This window comes from Strix uralensis, chromosome 9 (genome assembly GCF_047716275.1).
Source record: "Strix uralensis isolate ZFMK-TIS-50842 chromosome 9, bStrUra1, whole genome shotgun sequence".
Lineage (NCBI taxonomy): Eukaryota > Metazoa > Chordata > Aves > Strigiformes > Strigidae > Strix > Strix uralensis.
This window is the reverse complement of record NC_133980.1, coordinates 11,526,626-11,547,172: the sequence shown is the minus strand read 5'-3', so window position 1 is coordinate 11,547,172 and position 20,547 is coordinate 11,526,626. Positions and strand designations below refer to the sequence as shown.

Sequence of the window (20,547 nt, the reverse complement as noted above, 5' to 3'; positions counted from 1 at the left end):
TAGCGTTGTAGTCAAGCAGAATCAGAGGAAATAATTAGCTCTTATTGTTTTCTGTGGCATCTGAATTGCAGCCATGCCGGCTTTCCAGGCAACAACCTATCAGTGTAGCCTCACCCCGGAGGACAGGAGACAGGGGGTCACTTGCAGCCCCTCTTCTGGCCACAGCTTTCATGCAGCTACAAGCAGCAGCCTGGGCCATCACCCTCTTCTGCTACACCCACTGGGGTCCAGTTTCCCAGATCACCGGAGACTCGCAACCCTCAGTGCACCCCAGAAGCACGAACGGCCCTGCATTCAGCCTTTCCTTGGATCCAGTGCAGGGCAGCACTGCTGGCTCTCCACCAAGACAACCAGAGTCAAGGCAACTAAGTGACACCAAACATCTCTTTGTCCTAGTTTGAAGGAAGCTTCCATTCCTCTCCCCAACAACCAGGGCTGGGTGCAAGGCACTGCTAACCAGGGAGTACAAAGAAGGGGCAAAGACAAAGAAAGCAGCTCATTTTTTAAGCAAGATGTTACATCTCTAACTCCTCTGCCCATATAATGCCACAAACACAGCAAAGTTTGGCCACCACTGGCACTTGGGATGCTTTGCTGCTTCAGGTAGACAGCTCAGGGGAAGATGCTTTATGGATCTGGCAGAAGGTCTGGGGCCTTATCACAGCCCAAATACCATCCCACCCATTTTTAGACAGAGCCAAAAAAAGAGAGACTGAAAGAAACAAAGAGACCCAATAATTTATTGGCAGAGCTGAAAGGGGGCATTTGAAAACCATAGGGCTGACTCTCAACTGGGAAGCTCCTCCCAGCTGCAGAGAGATTTATAATACTGGTATCCCTCAGCAAAAGGCTCTGACGTTGAGGCAGAATCCCAGAGATCCTGCATGCCATGTAGAGAAAGAGAGGAAAGTGCTGCAAGATGCGGCCCCAAGGGCACGCTGCTAATTAAAAGGTTGGCCTCCCGCCCCACTGCTAAAAAAAGTTTGTATGACAAAATCAGCCTCTATTGTCACCGCTGCTGGAAGGCTTCAGATGGATCCTTCCTCCAAGGAGGAGTGTGAGAGAGTGGCCCATGAGTCCCTTCAGAGTTCGGAGGGCACTGGTGGAGACCTCTCAGTGCTTTCGACACGGAGAGAGGAGCTTAGTGCCAACTCTTGTTCTCACAATGTGATTTTTGTGTTTCGAAAGCTTGAATTATCCCTGGAAAACAGAGGGAAGAAAGAGGTTAAAGGTATGCGTTCCTTCAGATCACAGCACCCCCCACCCCACCCACCATGGCTACCAGTGTTGCCATCCCAGTTCGTCACTCAAATCACTGCTTGTTAAACCTCCCAAGCAGATCTGTTTTCTAACGAGAGACTTTTCACATAAGTCAACCTGCTGCTCCAGAACACTTGGAACACAGGAAGATCCTGGTTTATCCCCATTCATCAGGAAGAAAAAAGTGTCACCTCCTGTGAGCAAAGCATATGATAGACCCTGGAAACCTCCCTGATAAGATTCTGGTGTTTAAACAACTTGCAAGATCTCTTCCTTCCCAAACTTTTGTCCTCAGGGATCTTGCCTGGAGCACAAATATACTGTCAGTCCAACCTCCTTCTGCCTCTGTCCCTCGTATCTAGGCTCCTTTTGTCACGCTGTCAACAAGTTTAGCTCTCAGGTCTCTCCTACCTTAAAAGAATATCTAATATGAAGAGGATGTTTCCCTCACGCTTAAATAGAAGAGTTTCTTCAGCAGCTTTTACTCACATGAGTACAGGCACGTGAGTTGCAGGGGCTACTGACCAAGAAAGAACTGCTGGTCCACAACCTTCATTTGTATAGTCTTGCGGCACATGGCAGTAACTGAAGATGGGGCAGGTTACAGAAACCTGTGTTAATGCTTACTGCTAGCCTGTGAGCAGCAGCAATAGGCAAAGCATATTTACACATTAATAGAAAGGTGGTGTGCTTTTTAAACTCTGATGGAAATAAATAAGATTGCAATTATTTTGAGAGGATAGGTTTGGCAGCTCTGCCCATAACAGCAACAGGGCAGTAAGTTGCCCAAACCAAACATCTAAGGATGCCCCAGCATATATCACACCAAATCAGCAGAGCTGTGTTGAAGAGCAAAGGCAGCGGCTTCAGAACCAAGGTGCTCTGCATGACTGTAAAATCCTGCTTAAACCCCTGAGCTAGCACTGCGTGCTGCCAAGAGCTGCACGGTAGCTGTATCATCACAGCACACTGCATGCTGGAACACCTCCAGGAGGCGGGCTGGAGAGCTGGAGGAGCAGAAGGATGTAAAAAACACTCTGTAAAGAGTTAAACAAGTTACTCTGCTATGACATGACAGCAAAAACCATGCTGGAGGCCATCTGCAGAAGACTGGGGTTCACCTTTCAACTTGCCAGGGAAGTAGGCTGTGCTGCCATTTGGGAACATGATTCAGGATTCATTAACCGGATTCTGGTTAATTTGCAACAGTGGTTTGGTTTTCTACTCCATACTGTACTTTCACCTGTGCAATCTACCTCAGGAGGACAGTACACTTTGGTTAGCTCTTTCTCTGACAGGTTCCTTCATTTTCTCGCCTTTTGCCTGTATCGGGGTGCCCCAGGCCCTCTGCTCATCACTACTCTCCCTGCTCAGCATAGGTAACCCAATACAGTTGAGAGCTAAATCAACTCTGTCACTGTTTTCCTATACACTTGGTACATTTACTGCCTTCTGAGACTGGTATTTCATGAAGTGAGCTGGTCTCCTCTTCTGGAAGGTCGCTTGAATGTCATCAAACAATAACAACACCACCAGGTGCCTGTGTAACATTTTGTAACCATTGATCCTCACAAAAAGCCAAATCTGTGAGGAAAGATAGATAATATTTTCACCCATGACTTCAGAGCAAGCTATGAGAACACTGCTTGCCCAAAGCTGTGGAGGGAGGTTTTGGGATCCCCAGCAGCCCCACAGAGCTCAGCTGCGTTGGAGCAGCTACATACCACCACGGGGTGGGAAATGGGCAACATAACGCTTCCTTCCAGTGGGTTCCTCTGCTCTGGCACTCAGCAATGCAGCAATCCCACTTGGCTACAACCAAACGCAACTCAGGAAAGGGCCTGCCATCAGGGAAGTGGGCACTAGAGGCAAAAAACAATCTGAGCTGCAAGGCTCACAACAGCCCTGAGCTCACCTCGGCTATTTTCTCTGCACATGGTCAGTTGCCACTACCAGAAGTAGCAGGTGGTTTCATCTCATTAGCCACAGCATTATTATTTCTAAATACAGTAGCGACTGTGTGTCCTTCCTGAACAAGCTTTTATTGACAGACTAATTTATTCTGCTCCAGCCCACTGTCAAGAGCAAAGGCACATACGCCAAGCTCCAGGCGCCTCTCTCAGTGTCCATCACATGGATGTGCTTAGCATTCATTTACCACTCCATATCTGCTTACAGTCAACCCTAGGCAACAGATCCAAGCCGAAGACATACCTCTCAGCCTCCTGGGACCAGGTCTGGGATACAAGTGCCTTGCACAAGTGCTAAGGACACATTAGCAAAATAACACACAGCATCACCACAGAAAAGTGCTGTGTGCATAGAGACCACGGTGAATTGGTGAATGTTGGGGTCTTTGGTCAAAAAAAAAAAAAAAAAAAAAAAAATCAGAAAAATAATTTTGACCTTTGGGAAAGAGCCAATAGCAGAATGGGTCCACCACCAGGCCCATAAGGCAAGAGAACATGCCAGCCCATGGAAAGGGGGTTGGAAGCTGAGAGGTATGCCACGAAGTCACATAGGAAGAAAGATGAGGCCCTACCCTGGGTGTGACAGAGGGAGGGGGAGCGTTCGATCAGCGGCCACTGCTGTTCACCAGGCCATGAAACTCCTCCCAGGCCCTGGCAAGCCAGAGGGAAAAAAAAAAATGAAACAAAAACCAAAAAAAACAGCACTTCAGATCAAAGGCTTCTTAACTTTTAACGAGAGCAGAAACATTCAATGGCGTTTGAAAGGCACTTGTCTTCAGAGAGCAAGGCAATATTCTCTGATAGCCCTAGTGGATAGAAGCATCCTTAAAACCCAGCCAAACATCTGACAGCGCGAGGCAGCTTTAACGTTCTGCACAGACATGAAGCGTTCCCACTGGCTGCTGGTGATATAGCTACATTAATACCCAGAGACAGGTATGACCTTCCCAGCCACAAATGGAATATCCATTTCCTATTGCTAATAAAATAGCCGATGTTACGTCTTTCTGGAGGATTATCACGTTCCTTGGCTGGTTACGCTCAGCCAGTTACTGGCCTCATGCTTTACCACATACCTGTGTATGTAGTAATCCCCCCAAAAGGGGCTTCTTTTAATGCCACATGGCTTAGTTATTACAAAATTCTTCAATCAGGTGGCAGAATCCAATTGTTATTAGAAAGTCTCATTTCCTATTGTAAACCTGCACTGTCAATGGTGACCCAGTAAAAACATTACAGCTATTTGAAATGAAAATGTTTTCAGATAAGTTAGAGGGACAGGCCTAACGCTGCATTCCCTGGTGGAGAATGCTACTGACGGACGAAGCTAGCAGACTGAAAAATTGCTGTCTGTTTTACAAAGGCGGCATACTGAAAGCCCTCTTAGGGAAAAGATGCTGAGGTTAATGCGAGCATGACTATTATCTTCTGGGATCAGACACATTTAAGAACCTCACAGTTCTCCATGCCCAACAAAACAGTGCTGGTGCCTATAGCACATGCCAAGCCATTTACTGAACCCAGAGAGTCCCATGGAGCTGGAGGGACCTTAAAGGGAACCCAGGTCAGTCATAAACCCAGACCACTCTGCAGATTTTGCTGCTGGTATTTAGCAGCTACCTCACATCTTGTTTTCTGCATTGACTCATCAGGCCACTGCAACACAACAGGAGAGTCCAGAAATGGAAACCCTGTATTAGTCAGCATCCATGTCAAAACCAGACCACCAGCCTGGCTCTTACCTGAGCCTCACAGAGTCAAGCTCCCAATCAGCATCTGCAGAAGCAGCTCTGGTGTCACATGCTCTTTCCCAGTAAAGTCATAGCCCAAATAAATACAGATACCTGTCACGTGCACTCTGCAAGACTGTACACCACATACAGGCATTCTTGCTACGAACCCATCAAAGAGGGCACAAGCAAAAAGCCTTGTCACTGTGGTATACAGCTTGGAAATGGTGACATTGCCTTCTCAGACCACAGGACAGCAAATCCCTCTTTTGAAAGTGCTTCAGGTGAAATCCTAACAATCACTGACTTCAGCACCACCAGTACAAGCCTCGTGAATGGAAAAACACTCCAGTTTTTCCCAGCTTAAAACTACTTTGACAAAGCTTCCAAGAATCAACTAAATCTCCATAGCCCCCCAAAGGCACAGGCTCCAGTGAACTACCAAGGTGATCAGGTGGTCTAAGAGAGTCCTTATCTATGGCTGGCTACATTTTCTCCTCAGTCTTCTTCCATCCATGGTAGCTCAGAATCTTCCTGATCTTGACTAGGATGGACGAGTGAAGAACAGTCATCCATGGGAGTCCCAAAGCTACATGGTATCTCTAGCTCACCCTGAGACATGAGCCCTTGAAGCCAAAGGAAACGTGAGGGAGAAAGACAGCAAAGGGTGCTGTAGGTGAACAGGACACTGTCAGATCACAGGACACAGCTGTGCTGCATTAGTATACCAAGTCAGATGTGCAATTCAGCTTGAGGTACAGCAGTATGCTGCTTGGAGGAGAGAAACCCACAAGTGGCTCATTCTAAGCAAGGCAGTGGCACAGAAGCCCCTAAATGGGAACTTTCCCCCCAAGTCTCCCCAGACACAACACCTTTCAAGGTCACAAGGCCAAGAAATCTTCCAGAGAAAGGAAAACTGCCCATGTCACCCAGTCAGCACATGGTACTAGACACTGTGGGCACAGCTGCCTCCCTTCAGCAGAAAGTTGGGGGGAAGAAAGCCCTCTTAGCTACTGAACGCAGGTTAGAAAGCTATGCACATCTCCAGCCCTGTCAAAAAGTCTCTACCTTCATGTCCTCCCTCCAACTTCCCAAGTCTTGTATTTCTACTGCATTTCCATCACCCATTATGACATCTTCTCTCTTTCCTCTCCCACAGTTCTCCCCAAACTCGTAACTTCTGTTCTCTGCAGAAGTGACACAAGAGCAGATTATCTGTCAACATAATCAATAATTTATTACCCCCTTCAAACCAAGGAGTTCCCCATTCCAACATCCCAACAACATCATGCACACAGTCCTTCAGCTGCCAAGTCCTTCTCACAGACATAGAGAAAAAGCTCTTCTAGCCAAGAATTTTTAAGCCAAGACCCTCATACATATCATAGTACTAATGACTCCAACTATCTGCTGACTTGACTGAAAAAATCTACCAGGATGTGTCTGCCCTAATGTACCTAAACTATGCTAGCGGAGCAAACGGCTCTCCATTTCATACCGAACAAGGCTGCCAGTTAATTTTGTCTGGCAGAATCTTTATGACCTGTGACGTGCCAAAGGCACAGTGCCAGAGAGTCTAAGAGGTTATTTTTATGTATAGACATTTTTAGTACCTTATTGCTATACTGTCTGCCCAGAGATCAGATACTCAGTGAATTGATCCCCAACACTTAGGTTATTCCCACTGAACAGATGGGAAATGGAAACATTAGCAGTCTAAATAAAGTCAGCCAGAGCTGTTCTTCCACACTCATTCTGGACCCACAACTGTTGAAACTTCCTACCTTCTCCCCTACTGCCCAGGGTCAGGATCCAGGCAGGGCTCCCTTTATCCCCATCAAGTTGGGGAAAAAAAAACAAAAAACCAAAAACCAAAAAGAAGCCACTACCAGAGACTCCAGCAAAAAGAGGAAGAGAAGTCACAGCTGTTTCAAGGGACTTTCCAAATCACCACTGTGCAAGCAGCACTAGCTGTTTCCTCCAACCACCCTCAATCTTTAAGTCCTAGCAGTTCCCCTTCAGTATTTCCCTGTGCAGCCCTGCCTCCTTACCATCTCCTTCCCCAGCTAAAAAAGGAGACAGAGAGCAGCCCACAGTGCGTGCTGCCCTCACAACAGTCACCAAGGTCTGTCCCTTCCACCAGCCTGTGTGCAATCTCCCAGCACACCGACTACTTACTACACTCTGCAGGTATGGTTTCCAGAGCAGCATGGCCTCGTCCCAGGTGCTCCCCATGTTCTGTCAGAGCATTTGGGATTTGTTCAAAGCCAGCCAAGAACTCTGTGACAGGCCTGAAAACTAATAGCTTTAAAAAAAATCTAGGATATTCTTCTAGTCTGAAATAATTCTTTCACATATCTGGCAGCATCTGTATCAAAGGCAAATAGGGAAGTCATCATGACTTTGAAACAAACACACTTGAACTGACCTCCCTGAAAAGAAACATGAAATAAATAAGTTATAGTCACTTCTTTGGTAAGAGACGGGCCACCAAGATAAGGAAGCCTTTTACAAAGTCACGGACACTTCTGAATAACGCATACTACGGTGATGGAGAATGAATCAATGAATCTATCATTTCAAAGCCCAGGTCTACGGAAGTGCTCTTCTATTTGCAGCACCTGGAAATATTACTGGAATTGGAGAATGGAGTGATAAATGAATTAAGCCAGTATTGCAGAGACTCAGGAGAAGAGGACAGCTATCAGATCTGGAACCTCATCGCTCTCCTCTAGCTTTTATTCCTGCTCTCAGACTTGAAGGAATGAGGGTGAAACAACGCAGCTCTCTAGAGCTGGCAAGACCCAAGGCAACCTGCTTTCCATCGACAGGCATCAGACAGTGTGTATGGGTCCCATTTGCAAACCATCTAACTTTAGACAAGGTTAACCCTGCCCACACCATTTAAGATACAGTCAAAGATAAAGATGACACAACTAGGCCAGCAGCATTGACGAGTTCTCCTAGTCTTGGAGATTAGCAAGCAAATGGAAACCAGTGCTATAAAGACATAACAGTGTTACAGAATTAGCTGAACTCTGATGTAAGGGAGACTTCCCACAAGTACCCCACTGCCAGCTTACTGTCTCACAAACACTGATTTTCTTGCCCAACACCTGCCACTTCCATGGGGATTTCTCTTTGTCATTCCTCACTTTTTTGGTCATTCCTCATTTTCTTGTCCCGAGAACCTTGCCCCTGCAGTTTTCTTACAGCACATACCCTTATTTCCTCCATAGGGTATGTGCTTGTTTCGTAACTAAAATACAGTCTGAGGCCATTTCCTTCAACTGCCTGCAGTGAAATGAACCCAGTACCAGCCCTATTAAGATCAACTATTCTCATTTACTTGAGTCATCCCATTAGTTATCAGTGGTGACTTTGAAAGGAAAGGATAGTTTTATACCCTGCTCAGCTCTCACTGCAGCAGGCACTTACAAATAACTGAAGCTTTGTTTTCAGAAAAAACAGCCTTGCTTTAGAGCTGACAGGATGATCCATAAAGTCACACAGCAACCAAAATATTTCCAGACCAGGCCGCTCAGTGACAGCCTGCTGTATGGCCACAGGTCTGGTCTCTCCTGGCATACGAAGCAACGTTGTTGAATTTGCTTGGGATTTCTGGGTGGTACTGCAGGTGAGAGCTCTCAACACAGGAGATGGTCACTGACCACACAGTGATAGGTGCAGAAAAAAAAGGCTGATAACCCCAGGCAGGGCAAAGGTGTATGCAAGACAGCCAAGCACGTCATGCTGCAATGCTCAAAAATCAAACTTTACAGCAATCACTTCCCCTCCACCCCTCTTCCCAACTGCAGTTCACTCGCTACAGATACCTGAATATTTTCAGTGGCTTCATTGAGACATGACCAGGCTGTGGACAGCAATATTCTGCTTTCAAAAAAAGGAGGCAGTAAGAGGTCTTTTAAGAGGTCTGTTGGTTTTTTTGTTTGTTTGGTTTGTTTTTTTTTTCTTAATTCCAAACCACAGGGAGTGCCACTGTCCATAACCCACTGTCACTGCTGGACTGTGTCACCTCCAAGGTTAACACCACTGATGAACAGAACCTATTAAGTGGTTCACTACATCCAAGTGCACCTCTCTCAGTCCACCTCCCAGGGAACAAAGAGAAGCCTCTCCAGCTACTGAAACAAGGTAGCCCACAAAATGTCACATATGTTCTTTTCAGGTGCTCAGCAGTGTAACATCTGAGATACTATAAATCCCCTGGAATTAAGCAGAGTCCAAGAGATTGTTCTAGCTCTTCTAGCAAGATTGGAAATTAATACAGACTAGGCTGACCCTTCCACTCACTAGGATTTAGGCAGCTTGTCAATATCACAAGCAAGAGAAAGGACAAACACAGGAAAATTGCAATGAAAGATCTGCTTATCTAGCTAAATGCACAAGCCCCATCACTGAGAGCAGAAACGACAGAATGCAGAATAGCTCCTTGGAATAGCTGTGAAGCAACAGATACTTTTCAAATGCAGCTTGGCAGCACCACCGCTTTCTGAAACAAAGGGGGCTGCAGCCTCACTGACAACTCATGAAAAATGGTGTCTAAAAATGAGTTAATATGAAATGCATCATCACAAAAGGAATATATAAAACCTGAAACACAGGGCTGAGGTCCCACAGTGAGGGGCATGCTAGCAATTTCTACAGAAGCGTTCATTTACAGTGTGTTAAAAGCTAATCCAGGTCAATTCACTACCTAAAAGTCAAGGTTTTGAGAAACGCCTGTTCTTTTCTTGCTAAGCGTGCTCCCTTCCCTGAAGCACAATCAATGCCAATCAAACCCTGCACATGAGCAAAGCTCTAGTGGAGAGATGCAGCCCATACAAATGAAAAATGCCACGAGCCCCCCTAGAAAGGCAGCCCTGACAAAGCCTACAGCATGGCTCTTCCATTAGAGCCTTTCATAAAACACAGCCAGAGTGTGAATATAGAGTGCTGGCTAGAAAGCCCTCCCGAGTCATAAATCACATGGTACATGCACAGCATAAGTGGAGTTTATTCATGACAGACAGTATTTCAACAGGGCTTGATAGATGGGTGAGGAGAAGGAGCCAGACTTTATGGAGGATAGAACTAGTTACACAAGAGATTCTTCATTAGTGAGAGAACCTTAATGATATGAAGCATAGCCAAGCAGAGTCAGACTGAAAGCTGGGGCTGTCCTGCTCTTCTCTGTCAATGAAACAGGCACCGTCCCCTCTCTACAGCTGCTGCCGCTTGCTGCCTGCTGGCACCATGCGAGAAAGGCACAAGAAGTCGGTCCACACATCACTACACAGGAACTCCACTGACAAGCAGTTCTGCTCTGAATTTATACCAGTGCCATTAGGAGATGTTGGCCAGCAATGCAATCAGACTGATGCAGCTCAAGCGAGGCAACGGAAAAAAAAGGGTTCTCATGATCCCCTACATGGTGGAAGGTTAATTGCTTAGATCTACCTCACTAGGACACCATCAAACCAATTCCTGACTATCCCTTCTACTCACAGACAAATAAGCAGGAGACAAGCCAGCCCGCCCTTGTTTAAGAATTGCTCCCAGCTGTAATCTGAGCTACTAAACTTGATTCCTCAAACACCTGTTATTCTTGGACAAGCTCATTTTGCACCATACGTCAGCAGCACAAAATGAAACTTTGATGCTATGCAGGAAGAGAGGGCAGCAAGCATGGCATGTTACACTGTTGTAGGGAAATAAGACCACAATATTGGATGCACCATCACTCAAGGACTGACACCTGCCAGAGCAAGGACAGTTACAATCATTGCCACAGCAGCATTCTTTGTGCTAGGAAGTGCTGGTGGAGATAGCGTGTAAGGCAAAGGCCACATCATTTCCATTCTAAACCTGCTACATGAACCAACACTGCAGCTTAGGACAGTTGGCTCAGTACACAGTTTTCCCTACAGAGACAGAGAGAAGTCAAACACCTCCCTCCTCCCACCACAAAGCCACATCACTACAGTCTGCTACTGCTGAACAGGAGTGAAATATCCTGTTATGCGTCCACATGAGCACTTTGCTATCTCATAACATAGACAGAGAGTCGATAGCGCCCTCTCCCGGCAAAAAGTGCATGAGAAATGTTACTGGCAAAATCATGAATATGAGATTTCAGCAACAGAAGTGAGAACTTTCAGAAACCAAAGCTGCCTGGAAAAGATTCAGTTTAATAATAATAATTTCTCCTTCCCTTCTCTTCCCCCCCCACACACAGGAGGGAGGGCCACGTGAAACACGAGATGCCTACAGGCAATTTAAACAAGACCTCTGTATTATTGCTAGTGACCCACACTCAAAATTGGCCACAACTCAAAGCTAGCTGTCTGCTAAAAACAGGACTGATCTCACCAAACTGTTTGACAGCACAGTGATGACAGGGTGAGTATGTGGAAAGGACAAGCTAGTGTAATGAAAGGAAGTCATGAAAGGTACTTGCACCCTGACTACAGGTTAGATTAGAAAGCTCACTGCTCTATCGGTGTCTTATTAATTTGTTTCACTTCTTTTTCCGGGTACACCTTTTCAAGTGTTAATTTAACCAATAGGACCTAATCAGTGTATTGGTTTATAATACACTTAAGAAAAAAGAAAAATTACATTATTCACCTCTAACTAATACCTATACGTGCAATTTTTTGTCAATCTGTAGGAAATAAAAGTCACCCTGAATGGCCTGGTATGGTAAGCTATAATAGGTTTATTTAAAAATACAGCCGTCCTCTCTGTGTACCATGATCTTCTACTCTTGTTAAAGAGCCTCTGTCACCAGGGCCTGGAAGACTTAATATACGACGTTTATTATGATTAGAAATCATTTGTACAGCACTGTAAATTCACACAGCACTTTCCCAAGACCATTTATAAGTCTAATGGCACTATAAATCCCCCTTAGCTTCCGCACTTTATTCCCCAGAATCTCTATTTATTCAAATGATCTCGTCCCCCCCACTGCAATCTTGTCTTTGAATACATCAAGCCACAGTCCCACACTGGGCTGCCCATCTCCCAGGTGACAGGCTGGGCGGATTACTAAAAAAGCCCTGGACTATATATACACTTAATAAAATAGGTGTTACTATTAGAACCAAATGTCCCTAACAGCACGATAATGACACAGATATTTGGCTTTCAAAGCGCACTGGCAACAAATGCTGCTGTTTGTATTATTCTTTGCAGTGAACAGCCCTAACGCACATGAGCGCTTCTTTCAATTCTTGCTATCTGCATTAAATTGCTCAAGCATGCATGCAACCAGCAGCAGGCCCTCCCCCTGCCACCACACGTACTTGATGCTATCGGTGTGTGTTTTATATTCCATGATGGTGTTGGGAGGTAGGTTGAGCACTCTTCGTAACGTATCGCGTATCCGGGCTGTCGTGGCCTGGTCGCTGGCTGTCTTGTTCCATATCGAGATAATATCCTCCTACAGAACAGCATGCGAGGGGGTAAGCAGATGGTACTTTTTGCAGCCCTGCCAAATGGAAGTTCTCCAAAGCGCTTACCTGGAATCGGACAGAGACGACTGCCCCACAGATTTCTTCCCCTACCATAAACTGTTCTCCCAACATTGCCAAAATGAGATTCTCCCAGCATCGTGACGCTAAGCCCTTTCGCAGACGGATAATCCATTTACCACCATTTTTGTTGGCATCATCCTAGGAAGAGGGGCAAGAAATCGATTTGTTTTCTTTTAGCTATTTTTCTGCTTCCCACAAGATAGCAGAGCCACAGACAGGAGCAGATATTGATTGGGTGGGGCAAGGGACAGAATGGAGGTATTTTCAAGCAAGAGCATGTCGCTTCTCCCCAGTACAAGGAGAGACAGAGGTATACCACTTACTTTGAATACAAAGTATTTGAAACAATGACTCTCAGCATTCCAAAGTTTTATGCACTGAAGAATTAGTCCTTGCTAGTGAGATCAAAACACTAGAGCTCAACACCAGCCTACCAATCTACACACAGAACTAGAGGCAAGGACCCTAAAACTAGTCCTAAAGCTGAGACTGATTCCCCCTTTGTCTAATCCCCTGTATACTTAATTCTGCTTGTAAACCAGGAAAAATCCCTCACCACAGAACATGGAAGGCAGGGAAAAAGTTTGCAAAGTGGTATTTAAAAACAAGTGAAAAGTTGATAAACGCTTTCCTTCCATGTTTCCAGGAATGGGCTCACAAGCTGTGTTAACACAGTCCATTCTCTGGAAATCACTGACATAATCACACATCATACAGCTGAATGTTTGTTCCAGACTGTGGTGACCCAGGAAAATAACCAAAAATGAGGGGAGAGAGTAAAGAAAAAAATTTATGCTAAGCACCCAGTCCATCACCTCAATATTGTGATTCCATGTTGCACCTGAAAGAGCTGAAAACTGCTACAGACTCCCCTGCTTCACAGAATGCACACCTATGTCAAACAGCAGCTCCTCCTCTGTGCAGAACGCTGTGGCACTCTCTTGTACAACACTGTAGCTGTGAAATCTTACAAGGTGAGAGGGGAACAAATTCCATCCAAAGCCGGAACGAGAGAGGTAGGAACAAGTCAAAGAGGTGGCAGTTAGGAAGGGAAAGGGAAGACAGGTCTAGGACAGAAACAGAGAAGAGCAAAGGATAACTCGGAGGGGACTGCACAACACAGGACATCCCTGGCCAAATCACCAGCAATCCCCTCTGCCAAGCTGGGACACACTTCAAAGATGCTAGGCAAGGCAGTCCAACCCTTCTTAATGAAACAAAGTTAACTTTATTTTAGCCTTAAAGCTTCTCTAGGGCTCAGATAAAACAAAACATTTGTGTGCTCTCAGAGACAGCAAGTGGTAACGAAGCAATCCTGAGCAAACTCGGAAGTGCCAGCATAACAGCGGCATTCACCAGCCTCCTAGTTTTCAGGTATGTGCTAAAACCTGTACTGAAAGGGGAAGGCATCAGCTCCGGACAAACCTCTAAGCATGACAGCAGCCACATGCATGGCGAAGAATCCAAATCAACACAAGTTCTAGGAATGTCGCATACTCCCATGAGATGCAAACTACTTTCTGATTAAGTGTCCTTGTTTTCTAAGTTGTGAACATCACACTCTAAGAAGTAAGCTGTCTAGGCTTCAGTCTTTAAGCAGGGAGTTGGGATTAACTCCTCAAACTTTCCACAATGACTAATGGGTGTCAAAAGAGAAAATGGTATTACTCAAAATATTTCAAAGGTGGTTTAAGCAGGTTAAAGGCTAGAAAGAGAACAGTGATTGGGAGGCAGATGCTGTATTGTGTGTTTTATGGTTATTGTTAGTTTTCTTTCAGGTTAAACAAGCTTCGGTTCAGTCAAGCATTTGATTTCCCTTTACCAGAATAATAATGATCTGCAGCCCAGCAAACCACCAGGGAACATTATGCTTAGTGCTTCTGACTTTACCCAGAAGAGGCACAGATGGATCCAGAGAAAGACCAGAGCTACATAAATGCATACATGTGCCTACAAGAATGACAGTAAGTAAGGATTAGACTGTAAGAGAAAGGAGCATAAACAAAGCCCTAAAAAGCAAGCAGCAAAGGGAAGGCCAGAAGCAAGATCCAGGTCCTCTTCTATAAATACAAGAAGGGAGTGGGGCCAGAAGCAAAAAAACAAAGAATCTCTCCACCCCCATTTTAAAATGGCTACAGGGAAATGCTTTATAAAAATTCTGGTGTCATTAACTTGCGGACTCTCTGGTTGACACGTTATCAGAGCAGACAGCTCATGACGAGTCCAAAGAGGGTTAAACGTTTTATATAAATTGTATTTGCTGTAACTGGCTGTAAAATACCTTGCTTAAAATAATTGCCAACTAGGGTCACATATAAATTTCTTGGGACCAAGCAGCGTAATTAGGTACTTCAGAGCAACGCATAAAATCCTCATATTGCGAATAGTATTGGTCATTGCTGGAAACAGGAAGAATGATTTGCTGGGCAAAGATTTTTTTTTTTTTTTTTTTTAACAGATTTGGATAGGAATGAACAGAAGCAAACTAAGTGCCCTGGAACAAAAAAAGCAAATTTACATCTTCAGCTTTGCATACAGCTGTAGGCTTTTAACCATATGCACCTCTTCCTTCCTTGTCTTGAAAAACGAGGGTTGGTTTCTTACAAGCTTTGCCAAATTCCACTTACAGAGGTCCGGCCCTTCTAGAGAAAAGTCTCACACTGCTGTCACTGGACAAAGCTATAATAAAGGGCAAGTGTCTGTATTAGGAGGCACAGAGCTTAGTTGGGGTTCCCCCCTTCCTGGGCTCCAGGCAACACTGCCCAGAGATCCTCCTGACCCACAGGTAAGGGCAGCTCTGCAACCTTTGGGGCAACGCAGCTAGCAGCTCCCTGCATCTTCCCTCCCCTCTGCCAGCAGATCACAGGTTACATGGGACAGAATTCTGAGGACAAGTTTACAGGAAACCCAGAAGAAAGGACTGCACCCAAGAGAAGCCTGGAGTGCCATTTAATGCCAAGGGTCCCTCCACTGTGGAAAGTTCCCTCCAGAATACTCTGGGAAAATATCGAGGTAGAAATGAGAGCTCCAACTCACCTCCCACATGGGTTTGATCCCCTCTTTGAAAAGATGGAAATCACTATGGCCTGTCAGGTCCCCAGGACGTACCATGTGACTGTAAAACCGCCAGAACTGCTCCACCTGCAATGACACGAACCACACAATGAGGCTGCTCAAACTGTTCACAGCCAAGATTCCTACAGAAACAAGCTTCCCTTTCTACACCAGCTGGCCAGAGCCACCTTCTCCTCTTCTGTTCTACTTTCTTGTCACAAGGGTGTTGATTAGGATACCCAGACAGCAGTGGTAGGATCAGAGCTTGGGTGACTGTTTCTGACTGGCTCCGCAACAGCTTGGAATATTCAAGAGGTGCCTCCAAAGTCACTTCACGTTTGTCTGAAGAAATCTGTGCTAAGATAGCTGCTGCTCTGGAGGACAGTTCCAAACATATCTTGTAAATCTTATTGCACAAACTTTCAATCAGTGGATATGTGTCAAGTGCATCAGCTACAGCTCTCTACACTATACACATTAGCCCTGCATTAACTGCTGCTCTCTGCAATCCTGGAGACTGCAGGAGCCTCCAAATGAGACATTTTTTGTATTTAATTTTACTATATCCAGGTTTTAAGACAAAAGACACATTCTGGCACTGGTTTAAGATCTTAAGGCACCATTCAGAGCATTTATTTAAATCTCTTATTTCCTTTTACAATCTGCCATGGTACACTTGAACCACTTCACTTTGACCAGTCTCCATTCTGGCACCCTTGTGTCTACTTCAGACAACCCAGCCAGAAAGCAAGGGAATTATCTTCTCTAATTCTTAAAAATAACATATTTATCCTTTCAGATTCTCTGGATAAGAAAGGGTTTTAGAGAGGCTGGATCTTTAAAACAAAACAAGGCACTGGAAGAGATTATACTAATTTCCATATTTTAAGAGGACCCTGCTCAGTAAGACGATAGCTATTAAGCAGATCAGTAGTGAAGCTGGAGGGGTCAGACACCATCCCAAGTACTTTGATAGAGACCTTAATGACTTGGTCAGCACTTGGAATTCTGCTCCAATCCCTGACCTCTGCCATCCAAGCAGGAATTTGCTTTTATAGCCAATAAAATTATGAACCGTGACTGAGGGGGGTCAGAAGCAATCTATTTTTGTCAGACACATCCAAATGCAGTGTAGAAATGACATTCTTACACCGAGTGAATATGCCCTCTAGTGGTTAGCATTTAAAAGCTTTAGAACTTTCTACTGAAAAGCAAAGAATAAATCTGAACTCAGATTTAGGCTCAGACAATTCTTTCTGAAGCTTGTTCTTCCTCCTTCTCAGACAGAATTTGGAACCAAACACATTATCAGATCTGCTGCCAATCTCCCTCCATCCTAACTGAACTCTAGCACTTCCAACCTACAATAGCACCCACAAACGCTTTGCAGCAAAGAGCAGACAAAAGAATGTGAAGTTTTTCCCCTAAGAAGCTAAAACAATGCTACATTGATTTAACAGACTAAAAAGTTATTGCCAGATCATCAAGCAGTAGCAACATTTTTCATTCACTGAACTAAAAGTACTTGCTCACACAGGGGAATAGGAGCAGTAACTACCCACAGCAATAGGCTTAGAGCTATCCTGCCCACTCTTACCCAGCACGGATGCAGTAACACAACCCAGCTGCTTGGACAGGCATATTTTTGCAGCCTCCACAAGGGATGAAGGTATAATTTTACAAATTCTGACATTACAGAAGATTTACTGGTGGGCAAAATTAACATTTGCAGGGGAACCTGGAAAATCTGGAAAAATACTACATTTAAAAAAAACCAAAAAAAAACAGACTTCCTAGACTTGAGAATGGCATTGTATGTGGTGCCTCTACAATGGAGACAAGTTTTTCTCATGTATCTTGGGATCTTAATGATGGTTTTACACTGCCAGTACCATGCAACAACCTAACACTGCCTTTCCAGGATACGCTCAATTTATTCCAGAAATAAAGAACCACAAAGAGGTAAAGAGGAAAGGGAGGGCAGTTTTCCTTTTAATGAATTTCACTGCAACACCAAACTGCACCTCAGTCATCACTGCCAGACAGACAAGGGCCCACCAGCTGTTTGTATATACAGCACGCCAGATGCTTGTTCCAAACACAGTCTTTGTGATGGAAATACAGGCAGGGGGGAAGTGCAGGGGGATGACTGTACAGTCTTTGCTTCACACCTACATAGCATCCAGAAAAGCTGTTGCTTTCTTCTCTTGCTTACCTGTCAAGTTCTGCTCCAGCTAGCAGATTTAAGCTGCATGGGAGTTCTTTAATTTTCTATTATTATTCCAGCTACCACCATTACTGCAGGCACAGATGTCTGGCACAGGAGAACCGCTTAAGACATGTCACCTGCTGTAGGTAATTCAAGAACTCATACGTAAGCCATGGCAATTCACCCACTCTCCTCTGTTCTTGACAAGAGCACAGCCTGCACGTGCATACACCTAGCACACAGGCAGTAAGGCAGCCACAGTGACCATGCTGTGCCCAAGTGACACAAGGACAACAGGGATATACTCACGGAGGCAAAGGTGCCAATCTGTTTGATGTTCTGTTCATAACTCTGTGAGCTGGTAGGCCTCCCGGGTGTTCGTCTGGAGTACCAGAAGGTGTAATTATACTGCAGGGGGTGCTCAGCTGGCCCTGGGACAACAGCCTGCAGAACAGAAAAGCTTGCTTACCCCTCAAACACTCTTCTAGAAGGGGAATGGGGAAAATTACATTCACAACATCAGAAGTTCATGTTCCTGCCCTCACAGACTCTAAAACAAATAACTGATACTAATTTTTACAGAAAAATACTATCTGTCTTAATTGTCTGAAATGGACGATTAAGCTAACAGCAGTTGACTATTGCAAAGCATATTAGAAATTTGCATTGCAGGGATGGCTGTGGAAATAATAACTTAAGCTCAGGAGAGTGTCACAAAAAAGGCAATCCTCACAACTATTAGAGGCAGTATTACTAAATTTTCCTTTAGTCCTTAACTGTGTCCCTCTCAAAGGGAAAAAGACAAACTAAAAGCGCAATGAGAGAATTTTAATTTTTTCAAATTAAATAAAAAAGACATTCTCCTTCCCTGGGAAAAACGAAACCCATTTATACTAAACCATGATTCAAAAGCAATTATAACCCTTTGGTGTCACCAACTCCCTTAAGCAACCAACACCCTAACACTCCGGGAGGATTAGTCTTAGAACTCGTTGTGTCAGCTTTGGCAGAACCCATCACCAGCAGTGGGCAGTGATCATTTTTCAATTTCCAAAGCACCCATTTCTGATTAAAAAGACTTCTAATGAGCATAAAAGAGGCTAACAAGAACTCATTACGCAAGAGTCAAAATTGCCAGGAAAAAAACCTAAACCCAAAAGCCCTTATCTTGTATCACTTGATATTGTTGCAAGAGTTACTAGGGCTTAAATTTCTACTCTCCTCTTGTCTATGGGAAATTTTTAAGGATTGCATTACTTTAGACTGAATAGTTTTCCTAAGCGCAAGATAAAAAAAAAAAGCAAACAGGATGGATATATGCCTTCTTAACTAGGCTACACTACACATACAAGACCCATCTGAAGAGTTATTCCAAAGCAACTGCAAGCCACTACTTCCCTGTCAATCAGTCCTTCCTCCACATCCTCTTCCAAACAAAATTTCTGGGGAAAATAAAGCTTTATTTCTCATTTCTGTTCAAAAACCTGGCAGAGTACTAACTGCATTTGTAAAGGGAGCATTCACCCCTCAGTTTATATACCTCCAAAAGCTACATCAAATTATGCAAATGCTAACGTAGCCCTTCTGCCTTCATTACAACAGTAACAGCGCATTAAGCGACCACAGCCCACCAACACATATTTTCCTTATCCCTGAATTGAGGACTGACCCTCTAGCACTCCCGCATCATGCCCTAGCGATGGAATGCAGATGTTACCACCATACCTTCCTCTTGGTAGTACTCTGTGGTTTCTCTCGATCATTCTTTTCCTTCTCACTGTCTTTCTGTGTGTTATTCTCCTCATTCTGGTCATGGTCTCCACTATCATCATCTTTCAAACTTATAAAGAAAAAAGAACAAAGAAAGTGAGTCTTGCATCTCGCAGCTGAGAAGTTCCATACCAAGCCCCAGTAGTCTCTGCTTCTAAGCCCGCCCGTGGTACAAGGGCCATCAGCGTTTGTGTATCTACACTTGACAACCCACGCAGTAAGAACTACTACTACTACTTTGCATGCCCAGAGCCCATCACAGGCATCTTAGCCACACACTTTTAAGCAGAAGCAAGCAACAAAATGCCTTTTTAGAACAAACTCAAGCAGCTCGTACTACACACAGATCTGCCATAGAAAACCCCAACTACCCCCTTAGTGCTCAGGGGGGAAACACTGAGACCCTTCACTGTAACTTTGCTGCCTCTCTCCCACCCAGCTCCCCACGCCCCCAAGCCCAGCAGAAGCCGCCCCTCAGGCCAGCAGACACCACGCCAGCGCCCTGCACCCCACAGCTCTCTCCGCCAGCCCCGTTCCCTGCGAAGGGCCGGAAAAGATGAGCGAGAAGCGGGGCCAAAAGGCGGCCCGCGACTCCCCGGCCGGCCCGCCCGCCCCACGGCGGTGCACGGTGAGGGGTGCCCCGCCACCAGCAGAGCCTTGTGCTCCCCGGACGGCCACCCCCACCCCCCGGGGCCGCATCTCCTCAGGGCCAGGCGGCAGCACCCGAGCAGGGTCGGGCCGGGCTCGGAGGGGAGGAACGGGGCCGTGCGCGGCCCCGTGACTCATCGCGTCTCGCCCGGCCGGCGCCGACGCAGCGGCGGCGGCGAGCCCCCGGCAGGGAACGGGCCCGCGCAGCTCCCCGCAGCGGTGGGGGGGGTGGGGAGGGCCGCGCCACCGACTCACGCGTCGAATTTGTTGTTCATCGTCGCTCGCTGCCGCCACCTCCGTCCACCTCAGCGACTTCCGCTCCGCCGAGTCCGCTCCCCGAAGCCTTCCGCCGCTTCCGTCGGCGC

General features: G+C 45.6%; 1 protein-coding gene across 2 annotated transcripts; it reads right to left on the bottom strand.

Moving 5' to 3' along the window:
* Window positions 1–718: 718 nt before the first annotated feature.
* EIF4E2 (eukaryotic translation initiation factor 4E family member 2) lies at window positions 719–20,543 on the bottom strand. 2 transcript variants are annotated; one of them, XM_074878687.1, is made up of 8 exons: window positions 20,438–20,543; window positions 19,490–19,604; window positions 18,074–18,208; window positions 15,538–15,642; window positions 12,487–12,639; window positions 12,271–12,407; window positions 3,803–3,881; window positions 719–1,200 (listed from the first exon to the last, which is right to left on the bottom strand). In XM_074878687.1, the coding sequence occupies exons 1-7, from the start codon at window positions 20,455–20,457 to the stop codon at window positions 3,836–3,838; spliced, it is 711 nt and encodes a 236-aa protein (XP_074734788.1). In that variant the 5' UTR covers window positions 20,458–20,543; the 3' UTR covers window positions 719–1,200; window positions 3,803–3,835. The 2 variants fall into 2 exon arrangements, with proteins under 2 accessions (XP_074734788.1, XP_074734789.1); XM_074878688.1 differs by lacking the exon at window positions 3,803–3,881.
* Window positions 20,544–20,547: the final 4 nt, after the last annotated feature.